General features: G+C 39.3%; 1 protein-coding gene across 9 annotated transcripts in view; it reads right to left on the reverse strand.

Moving 5' to 3' along the window:
- Positions 1 to 12,117, reverse strand: part of POU2F1 (POU class 2 homeobox 1) — a 110,745-nt gene that overhangs the window by 40,034 nt on the left and 58,594 nt on the right. For 8 of the 9 annotated variants that reach the window (XM_086763347.1, XM_086763338.1, XM_086763307.1 and 5 more), the window contains exon 2: positions 3,965 to 4,030. In XM_086763347.1, the coding sequence (XP_086619473.1) occupies positions 3,965 to 4,030 (66 nt within the window). Of the gene's footprint in view, positions 1 to 3,964; positions 4,031 to 8,821; positions 8,919 to 12,117 lie in introns of those variants that run through there. The other variant, XM_086763299.1, reaches the window with a different exon arrangement.

Consider the following 12,117-nt stretch of genomic DNA (forward strand, 5'->3'; position numbering starts at 1 on the left):
TGACAGTTATGTGAGATGAATTAACTTCCGAAGTACCCAGCAAGGAGCAGATAACGCAAAGCAGGGGAGGTCAGAGATATGACAGTAGGGAAATAAGCCTCCCTCGCCCCCAGCAAGTTGTTAAGACTGAATCAAGCTGCAGGATGAAATTTCACCCTTAAAGCCCAAGTCCAACGCAACTTCAGCATGCTTATATTCTGGCATAAATTCAGCCATGTGGTTAGCTACTTCACAGAGTTGGTCTGGATGAAAACTAATGCTAAGTGCAACTAATTTTCAGTCAAATCAAATCTTTAAACCATCTCACTCAATGCCACTCCAGGGAAAGGAACAGAACACTAAGTACCAGGACACCCTGAACATGGATTAGTTTATGCTATCTTGGAATAATATCTGCAGACGGTAAAGGCATGACAAAATGAGGAACACAAGGTAACACTGTGCCTGCAGTCAGGAGAAGAACATACTCTGAGAATCCAAGATCATAATTATCACACTTTAGTCTGAGTTTACAAACTGTATAAGAAAGGAAGAGGAGTGAGGAACTACAGGCCTAGGGACGTGGAGTAAGGTGCAAGAAAGGACTTGAGAAGGGAAGGTAAACAAGGAGAAGGAAGATTTCAAAACTAAATTGAGTGGGTATCTGCACTGTGCTCTGGGAGACTTCTTTCAGCACCAGCAGTACACTTCCCCATCTCTCTGTGTGCATGTGTTGAGAGAGAGAGATCCCCAACACTCAGAAATCATTGATTCCTTGTCCACATTACTAATAAGTTTAGCATTGATATCTGCCCAGAATTTAGCAGTTAAAGAATATTTCACAGTCCCACTCTCCTACAGAATTTCTTCTTATGGAAACTGGAAAATCAATCTGTGGAAATGAAGCAATGCAAACAAGAATTCTTAGAATCCTCACAAATATTACACTTTAAAAAATATTATTTTGCTGCTATATCAATGCATGTCATAATACTACAGTTTCCATAGACATTATAACTTTGGCTTTCATAGTACTGCATTCACATAGCTTTTAAAAAAGAATATGCATTAAACAAACAAAAAAGGTTGAGTTGTTTTGGAAAATTTTATGCCGCAATCTGTAAAAAGGAAACCAAAAGGGCTATCCGTTTACTGTAAGACATTCTTCTTGGTATCTACTGGAAAAAAGAGAGAGAAGTAAGTAGATCGTCCACCCACAACTGAATGTTGGAAAAGATTTGTGTAATTCTGCAATACTGACAAACACTTCATCAATTGACATTCTAGTGAAAACAGCCATCTAACAACTCTCGTACTCGTAAAGACTTTTTTTTTTGCTGTTTTTAATTTGTCCGAAATATGACTTGCTCTTTAAATCCTTAAATGGCAAGTCCAGTTAGCATAAAAATTTTAAAGTTAAAATCTGTTTGAAGCATTTTACTTTGACCAATGTATTCAGGGGACTCTACTACGTTCCCTAAATAGTCAGAGTTAGAAATAGAAACCCCTAATTTGCTAGCTTCCATGAAACTTAGCTGTTAGCTCAGAAAGCTACTGATATTGTCCCGTTTACCCATGGCAATCGCTAGAACACTAGCTCTGCCAAATGTAAATTCCATGCCCTACAACAATTTCTCTTAAAATTTTTCAAGTTGCATCAGCTTACTACAGTTTAAAACAGGAATGACCCAAAAACATCCACTGAGGTTCAAAACAGACTAGTAGTGCTTACACAGCAGATTCAAGTGATTTACAAATGTCACTGGAAAACACAGTTACAAAAATAGTAACTCTGAGTGTTTATAAAAATAATCTTCACACATTTTGCTTCAGAGCCCATGCTCCTCAGATAATCAATGGCACTTCCAGTTCCTTAGCATTCAAGCCAAAAGCTGACTTTTGCACTAACTATGCACAGAGCCCAGAACCATAATCTAAGTATCCTGATCAGAAGATTATAGAAGATCACAGATTACATTCTGTGAGTATTACTTTCAGGGTTTAACATCTTCCAGTTGACTAATGCAACTGATGCTTGAGGTCTCCAAGAATGTCATAAATGCCCTTAATCACCACCTCGAGTGGTTTATAAGCACTATACTTAAAAACAAAACAACTACCGCAGAACAAAGGGTCCTCAAAAATTCTAGATTATTTTAGTTTACATAATTTAAAAAGTCAGGGAATAAAACTGAAAGGAATGACTAGGAACATTTCCAGCACAGAAGCAATGTTTGCAAAAGGTCAAAACACCAGTAAAACTTTTGTAATAACTAACCTTAGTATTAGAGTATAAAAAAAAAATACAGATGATGTATCTTTTTTTGTGATGAAAGCACCTACAGGCAGCTTACAGTCCATCCATTTCTTTATACCATGACTACCACCTTCGCACTGATGAAGTATTTGCCTAAGAAACAGAGCCACGGTTCTGCTGAAACAGATGCAATACTTCCATGGTAATGGACTACCTTTGAATAAACCAAGTTCTCTTTTACAGCTCAGTTTAGGTGAAATAGCTGGTTAAAGCGGCACTTAAGGAAGTGCAATGGGAATGTACACGCAGTGAACTGTTGTCATATAGAGCAGTCTGAATTCTCTCAGAACTTTAGAGACATCCTCCAGCTACATGGATTCTATAGAAATATTTAAAACCATTGTTCTCTTGATGCTGTTTATCATTATGAAATATTTATAGCCCACATGCCTTTTGAAGTAACATTTTAAATCATTCTAAATCAGTATTAAATACACAATAAATCATTTTTGTACATAAAAAGAATTGATACCTCACCTTATTACAAATACAACGGAAATTACAAAAACTGAGATGCCAGTAGCAAAACAGACATTGATAAGTGAGCTGAATTCCTTTTGGCTGACCCCATACATTGGCAGAAAACATCCAGCCTCTCAGATCAGTATCAGGAACATTCAGTCACTCTTAGCTGTATTAAAGCCTTGAACAAAGAATGAGAAGACGGCAGCATAAAATTAAACAAATTGTTAATTTCATTACAACTCCAGAGTTTAAAATAAAACTCTGATTATTGAACGAAGAAAGGCAAATCTAACTTTCCTCATACAAGTGAACTAGACTTTTCTCAAAGCAACAAGAATAAGTTCCTTCTCATTAAAACTTTCTCTTCTCAAATACTATCTTGAGCTCAGAGAAGATTCTGAGTTAGGTTAACTATTTATTTTACATTCAGAATTATCATTTCTCTTGCTTCCAAAATGAACATTAAATTACCTCTAGAAAAGGATTAAAGCATGAGATAGCATGATTGAATTATAGAGGCTTAACAGCTTCTTCAGTAGCTTAGAACTTGGTCATACCTTAAGGATGACACATTGGCCCTGACACAAAGGCTATTCTTCCCCAGCCAAATCTTAATGCTTGGTTCTAACATACGAAGAAATTGCAGAAAAGCCAGCTAACGGGTTTTTTTTAATGTTGAGAAATGATGCTTTCTCCCTTTGTCTTTTTCTTATGAACTGTTGTGAAAGCTTGAATGAAGTCTAAAATGGAAAGATCAGCCAGTGGCCCACATCTGTCAGCGAACACTTAAAACCAAAAATAAATGACAAAGTTAGATGTGCCAAAGATACATTCTGTCAGTAAAAAATTAAGAACTAGTGCCACCCAGACCTTCTGTAATATCAGAAATGTGACAGATAGATGGGGAGGAGAGGAGAAGGGGAATCTTATCTACATATTGACAAAGTGTGGGCAGTGCTCTGACACAGTAGCTGTGAAGAGTGCCCTGTGTACAGCAGGGTTAATGACAAGACAAAGTGTTCCCAAGCCTCTAAAAAAGTAGGTGTGGGGGTGGGTTTTTGGTTTTGTTTTTTTTGTTGTTTGTTTGTTTGTGGGTTGTCTTGGTTTTGTTTTTAATTCCTGTAAACTGGTAAAGGAATTTTGCTTTTAATATCCATTCAGTTCCACCAGAAAACATCTGTGCACCAATTCATCGTTTCTTACCTGTGTTCCCATCCCCACTCTCCATTGATGGTTTACTGGTTTCTGACGGATTGTTCATTCTTGAGTCTGCATTAAAATAGAAACAAAAATTAATACAGAAAAAAAAAAACCCAAACGTATTAATATCTTCTTGTCCAAGGGAAGTACAGAACATCAGGAATTTGCTATGTACCTTACCCTAATTCAGATTATAGCACAAAAAAAAAGAATAATCAGAAGCAGAACACAAAATCAAATCTTCCAGATAAATACTGTTTCAAAAATTCCTATGTAATTATCAACATATGTGAAAACATGGTGTGAAGGGAATAAAGGACAGCATTTTGGAGGGCAAAGATAAGTAGAAACTTAATTTTCAGTACAATGAGAGTTATAGAAGCAAAAAAAAGGGGGCGGGCGAGGAAGGAAGGAACAATGAGTACATCAGGATTCAAAAACATTAAGTCTTACCACCATGGCCTACATTATTCTTGGGCATCTCCCCGCCCCCCCCCCCCCCCCCCCCCAAGAGAAAGGAAATTCAGTCACAATAATTAAATAGATGCCATTTTTCTAATACTGCATTTTCATTTTACAAAAATGTCACTGATATTAAGTTATTTTATATTTTCTTTATATTCATGCAAAACCATAGAAATACAGAATAATTCCTCTTCCTTCTCCCTCTGGATGAATCTATTGAAAAGTCTGCTCTTGGTTTCAAAGCTTGCCAGCTGAATATAGTGTAATATAGAGGGCCTCTCCAGATGACAACCAGGTTCCTTATATAGGAACCTACATAGATGTTCTGTGTACAGCATCAGCTCTCCAGCTTATTACCTCCTCATTCCTTGCTACTGACCTCAATGTGTCACATTATCACAAACCAAAATTACAGAAAGAATCTCAAGACAGACTAGTTCATAAAATGAAGCATAAGCAAATCCTTAAGCACATTCTTCCATTTTCATAACCAGCTAAAGGCAAGTTCAATGAGTTCAAATTGAACCCTTTACTCCAGGTTATTCTCTGGCTAGGTGTTTAAAAGGTTACCCCTGTCATACACTTTCATCAAAGCAGTGATTTGCAAAATACCAACAGGCTGAAGAAGAATACAGTAACAGCATTAATTGCTGCATCCTTCCCCGAGATATTTCCAAGAATGTCCAGACACTTCACTGCTTGGCAGTCTACGAGAGTTGGAAATGAAAAGCCGGATTATTGCCATTTACTTATCACCTGCTACTGCTCAGAGAGACCAGTGCCACCCTCAGGCTATCAGAACCAGAGGCGACAGAAGCAGAGGAACACAACCGCAAGCTAGGAGGAACAAAGCAGGTGGACAGGGCCTGAACGAAAATGGGGATCACGATGAAGCCTGGCTGGGAGTGTGGGGTGGGAAAAGGAGGGAGCTAGCTAGAAAAGCAGCACGTGTGAGAAGATACATCAACCCTGAAAAAACTCCAATAAGCAGTTAGGAAACACAATTAAAGATGTGTCAGTATTTTTAAAACAAATGTAATTTTTCACATAAACAGCTGCTGCAGTTGAACCTAGTAGGGCCTAGAAAACTCAAGAGGACTTTAACAAACAGGAATCTTCACACAACAAGTTAACTTAACCTCTCCAGAGCCTCAACTCTCCTCAGAAAATTCCTATATTTGCTTATATCTTTCAAATGTCAGCCATGTCTAAAAGAGATCTGAACTATCAATGTTCATCTTAGCATAAAGGTAGACATGCTTTTTGCAAGACTTTTTGCAAGGGGGAATGAGTGAGGAGAAACTTTCCAGCTGAGCGCTGCTGGCCCACGCTTCAGCAAAAGGCTGCAAGTTTGGCCCCGTTTTTCACAACCTCTGCTTAGCAGATTCAAGCTACGAATTGGTGGACGAGAAGCTCAACATGAGCTGGCAATGTACCCTCGCGGCCCAGAAGGCCAACCGCATCCTGCGCTGCATCAAGAGAAGCGTGGCCAGCAGGTCGAGGGAGGGGATTCTCCCCCTCTACTCTGCCCTGGTGAGACCCCACCTGGAGTACTGTGTCCAGTTCTGGAGCCCCCAACATAAGAAGGACATGGACCAGTTGGAGAAGGTCCAGAGGAGGGCCACAAAGATGATAAAAGGGCTGGAGCACCTCTCCTATGAGGACAGGCTGAGAGAGTTGGGGCTGTTCAGCCTGGAGAAGAGGAGGCTCCGGGGAGGCCTTACAGCAGCGTTCCAGTACCTCAAGGGGGCCTACAAGAAAGATGGGGAGAGGCTGTTCAGTAGGGCCTGTTGTGACAGGACAAGGAGTAATGGTTTTAAAATAGAGGGGGCTAGATTTAGATTAGATATTAGGAAAAGATTTTTTACAATGCGAGTTATAGAACACTGGAACAGGTTGCCCAGAGAGGTGGTGGATGCCCCATCTCTGGAAACATTCAAGGCCAGGTTGGAGGGGGCTCTGAGCAACCTGATCTGGTTGGAGATGTCCCTGCTCCTTGCAGGGAGGTTGGACTAGATGACCTTTGAAGGTCCCTTCCAACCCTAACCATTCTATGATTCTATGAGTCTATGAATTCACAGTATTGAAAGACAGAGCTCTGCTAAGGTTGCGGATACAGAACCTACTGCTTCCCAGCTCCTTATTTTGTCATTTTCCACATTTGGATAGTAAGATCCACACTCTAGAAACAGAACATAGGTTCCACTGACCGCACAGAAATGTTTGTTGATGTGCCCCTTCCTGCTGCTAGATCTGTGTGTAAAACAAAGTATTAGTGCCACCCTGCACTGTAGAATGAACAAATTAAACCCGGAGGGGGGAAGCAACTGTCCTGTGCACAGAGCTTAAAGCAACAAAGTGACTGTTCCCTCTATATGAGAGGGCTCTTACAACAAACCTTCCGGCAGGACCAGCAAGTCTGCTCAGGACAGAGTTAAAACTGTATAGATCTCTTCTCATAAAGCAATCAAGACATGTTTTTCTGTCAGGCTATGCTGCAAAACAAATCCTTTTAAAAAAATGTTTCCAGTGTTTCCTAGTACTAGACATACACATAAAATTTACTCAACTACCAAATGCATGTCTAAATAAAGAATATTTTATTGTAAAGATTCATCCCTAACAAAGACCTCAAACATTGCTATTGCAAAAAAAAGCAGCAAGTTAGATGAAGAAACATCTTTCTGGTACTGTTCGGGTTCAAATGAAGGATAATATCCATTATTTCACCAGCTGACGACTACTTGTTCAATCTGTGGGCCTTCTGCATGTAAAGCATCAAGAACAATGCTGCTATTTCCATTGCAAATGGTATGACATACATCTGAAGCACAAAACTGCTACCAGCAAAACAGACACATATCCGCAGGATACTAAACCTATGGATTCATTATAGGGCAAGTAAAAAGATTATTTGGTTTATACATGTTCATACAATTTCTGCTTTAAAGAATAAACAAATGAAATAGGCTAAAAAACCCCCAAAACAAACAAAAACAAAACAAAACCAACTAAAACTCATACTGCTCTCATCTTTTCTTTTTCCTTTAGATCTTACTTGGGTTTTAAATAAAGGCCCTGGGCTACAACTTCTGCCAACATTATCTAAAAACAAACTCCACAGAAGGAAGGATCGAAAGCAGCAGGTGCATGATTGAAATCAAACTCTCAGGAGTGAACACATTCAGTACTGCTACTCCGTTAGCAGGACTGAGGGTGTCACAAGGCAGTGCTGTGCCAGGCTTTCACACATCCTCAGTAACATTTCAAAAGGTATTCAGAAGAAAGAAGCAGTGGACACTGGACCAATCTGGAGTATTAGGGACTGTACATAGCTAGTAAAACACAGAAAATCTTAACATGGACTACATCATTAACTCTTTCCTTTCACCCATGCAAATGAAAGTGCTTAATACTCCATGAGCACCAGCAGAAATGATTCATTGATGTCTATGGAAAAAACAAAGTTAAATGTGAGTGAAAATATGCCAAGAATTCTCTAGAAATTAATTTTCAAAAAACCACTTAATATTCAGAAACAAATATTAAAATATCTGCTTTAAAATTTACCATCTAAAAATATATTTTCTTACTTTAACATGTGAGTTCTTGCATGAACTTATATAATGTAATCAAAAGAATAATAATTAAAAAAAAACCCCTATATATTGAGTTTTGGGGAAAGAGTCTTGAAAATAAATAAAACCTATTGTAAAATTAGGATGATTTGCTATTATAAATAACTTTAAAAGATATGAAGAAGAAATTATGGCATGCCTGTTCTGCAGTCCTGATGGAATCTCAGCACAGGAAATACATTATCCCAGTAACCTTAGGCACAGCTTGCAACGGTATCAATGGCAACCACTGTGCACTCCACCTTATTTTCTATCATGCATGAAGAACCTTGCTATTACATTAAAAATACACAGACGCAATATACATTCTGTTGGGGAACGGCTCAATACAGCTACTAAATTATTTGAGACTGGGACTCTCCCTCATTCATTTTAATACTTTAAAATTCATAACACACAGATACACAAGTCAAGTCCAGTGTTTGTTAAAGCCAAATGCTTCTTAGATTGAAATCCTAAAAGCAAAAGGTCTGTACGAATATCATCTAAGCCTAGCAGCAAATCTCTCCAGTGCAGAGGAAACGAATTCTCCTAGAGTGAGGGAAAGAAGGAAAAAAGCACACCGTGTATTTCCCTGGTACAGATTTATCTATCTATCTACCAGGCAGCTACTTGCTGCCAATTCACTGGTGAGCTTTTGCCTTACAAATACCTTCTCTAGCCTCTGCATATGTGATTAAGCCTCTATGCATAGTCAACCTCACAGCCTCTATTTCCATATTAAACGCTCATAAGAAAGAGCTGAGCTGGTACCCACCTAGAATGTAGTCGCTGCAGTCCAGCATTGCTGTGGTATCCTCTACAGGTTCAGATAGTCCAAGGAAAGGGAGAACGGCAATTTCTATCAAATCTACACTACTGCTCTCGACCAAACACGAAAGGGAGTGGGGAGGTGGGGGAAGAAATACAACTTCAGTTACACCATAGCAATCTTCAACTGAACAGGGAAACTTCAGTTGCTCTGTGGAGTTTTAGTCTCTCCTACTAGCTGTGTCTGACATTGTCAAGGCGACTGAAGCGTGAAAAGTTCCCCTTTTTGTAATAAAATAGAAACAAAGATTGCAGCTGGCAGTTTCCATAATGAAGCTTAATCAGTATGCGCCTGATTAGGGCCTTATGCAAATCTCCCCTCGTTAGCACAGCAGCCAGCACTTTGAAGTCCATGAACAATTCATTTGCAGAGTACACTGAAAGCGCTCCCTGCATAATTTAAATCGTGGTATAAATATTTATCAGCTCATTTGCATATTAATTGGCAGTGCATGAAGGGAAAAATTATCTCCCGAGTGCCAGCATAATAATTAGGGAACAAAATGAATTTTCTTCCAATAGCTTGGCTTCTCAGCCCTAACTCAGGCACAGTACCACAAGGGAGCAGGGAGGGGAAGAGACAGAGTTCCGTTCAAATGCCACTGAAATGACACGTATAAATTAGAAACAACTCTACAGACTTAAGCACCTTTAATCTTATTCCTGCTGGCAACAATAACTTCAGTAATAATGGGGATTTGGAAAAAGCTTTCCACACAATCCAAATAATCCCGCGAAAACAATTAGCAAGGCAGAAGCTGAACACAAAGCTGTCAAACCGGTGCTTGCACATCCACATGCAGTTTTCCACATCTGAACATGAACTGTCAGAAGAAGGTCCTGGGCAGGAGAGAGACTACCACCAGAGCACGGAAGCAGCATGATTCCCTTCAAACAGCTAAAGAGCTTGGTGATTCATTATCAGGTAATCCCTTTGCCACAGCCAACTTACCAGCAGTGGATGTGTCAAGTATTGTGTAACATTTGACACCCACTAATCTATCCCGAGTGAAATCAAAATAAATTTAGTCTTTGCTTTCCAGTGACTTCCAAGAAAAAAAACCAAAAACCTATTACTAATGCCTTCCACAAATGTACACAATATAGCTAAACAAAGCTTACTACGGAGCAGTAACTTTTGAAAGGGGCACTTTACACCCAGGTTCCATCTTTAAACCACTCAGTGACAACCAGAACACAGTTGCTACTGTGACCACAAAGTATGCTGCAGGACTGGAGAACTGGGAAGAGGCTTTGGTCTGTGGAAGAAACTATCCTCTTTTCCAAAAGTGGTCCACAGAACTAAGTGTACTGATGAACTATAAGGCTAGATTAAGCCATTTCAAATAGTTTGTTTACCACTCAAATACTAGTGTCCTAAACAGCAAGAATATATATACACAAAAATTCAAGTGTAATGTGGACAGTACAACATTTAATATTCCATATTCTGATCAGGAAAAGAAAATGTAACAATGCAGGTGACTACAGGGTTGAACCACCCACTTCCAGATGTTAATGCAAATTTAAAGAGTAAGTTGCTTTTTTCTTTCTTTTTTATTTAAAAAAAGCTAGCTGTACTTTTTATTCTGCACATTTCTGAAGTGAATTCAAGCACTGCCTCTCCAAACAAGAGGGAGCGAGAGAAAAAGGGATTTCTCAATCATCCAGTTCAGACTGGAATTTATTTCCACGCTTGACCTCTTCTTCTGTTCAGGTTCATACCTCTACTTAACACAAGATGTTCCCTACTATATATTTAACATGAGTGATCTACACTTGAAAAAGATTGCAAGACAGGAAGGTGCTCCCAACTGCAGGGAAACAACTCTGTGCACCGAATAAGTTTTCCTAAGACCTCGTTTCCAACTTGGTTTTCTACGCATTCATGTGTCCCATTGAGAACTCTAAGGCACATCTCCATGGTTAGCAGACCTTCAGTAGACTTCACTCTTCCATGCATGCTTTTGGAGTGCACTAGGAGATAATCTGTTTGCTTCATCAGAAGAGTCTGGACACAAATGGTATAACAAGGCAAGCACTTAAAGCAAGTGTCAGTTTACATAGTGGCTGATGCCAGTAGCATAGTAAGAGGACTGCAATGTTATCTTTGGGATCCTTTTCAAATGACAGTCTGTGTTGAGCTGGTTGTACACAGGTGCAGCATCAAAAGCTCACGACCACAGGAAGTGACCGTTAGAAGCAGGCACGTGTGTAGTGATGGATGACTTGTATTAAACAACAGAACAAGCAAACAGCAAATAAAGACCAGGAAAGAACATGCCTGAAGCAGTGTTAGCAAGTGTGCTGGTGGTACCACAGTGCTCCTCATTGTTCATATTATCAGCATTGCATTGACAGCTAATAAGGGCAAAGCAGAAATTTTCTTCCCATTCCCGACTGCGCCAATCAAGCTGCCTTACCGAGATAGCCCCCCACAAATGTTTGTTTGAACTGCAACTTCCACTAACCTGCTAATTGAAATAAAATCTTACACATTGACTTTTCAAATTAACAATTATCAAACAAACAAAAAAAGTAGAATACCTATTCCTCTAACAACCACTTCCTTCTTTGATTACTTTATTTTATGCAAGTTCTTAATTTTTGGCCAAAAAGTATGCTATTGTTTCACTTAGGCCACAGTACTGCAACTACTTATCTGGTAGGCTTCTGAAGGAGGCCTGAAGACGCAAGTAGGAAAATATTTGGGGAGGAACCATCTTGCTTCAAAACCAATGATGGAAAACGCTAGTTTAACTTTCTGTTTAGGTTCTGCCACATCATTGGCCATTCTTTTTTTTCTGGATTCTTATGTCAAAAGTTACTTAACACCCTGAACCAAAGTCATCCTTCTGGTACTCACATTTAAGCAAAATACCACACTAGGCTTTGCACACAAAGTTTCCTCTTTCCTCCAAAGGCACTTCTAAGAAGAGAAAGTGGTATACACCTTGTGATCATCAGTGCAAAAAGCTCTCTACATCCTATGCAACTGGAGACATCTCAAAAGTTGTTTCTCTCCTCTTTACCCAATTCTACAATTCTTACACTGATGATTTTTCCCACATAATTCTATTCATACTTTTCCTTAAAACCAAAGGAATTAAGCCACTAACATGGAGCCAGGTGTGACAGAGGCATATGTTCTTCAGTTAAACACTTCAGTCTGCAGACAGGACTTCCAGAGACTCTTTCTACCCCATTCTCTTCTTCTCTTCACTCTTTACATATCTTCTGTAT

This window comes from Chlamydotis macqueenii, chromosome 1 (assembly GCF_036417535.1).
Source record: "Chlamydotis macqueenii isolate bChlMac1 chromosome 1, bChlMac1.mat, whole genome shotgun sequence".
Lineage (NCBI taxonomy): Eukaryota > Metazoa > Chordata > Aves > Otidiformes > Otididae > Chlamydotis > Chlamydotis macqueenii.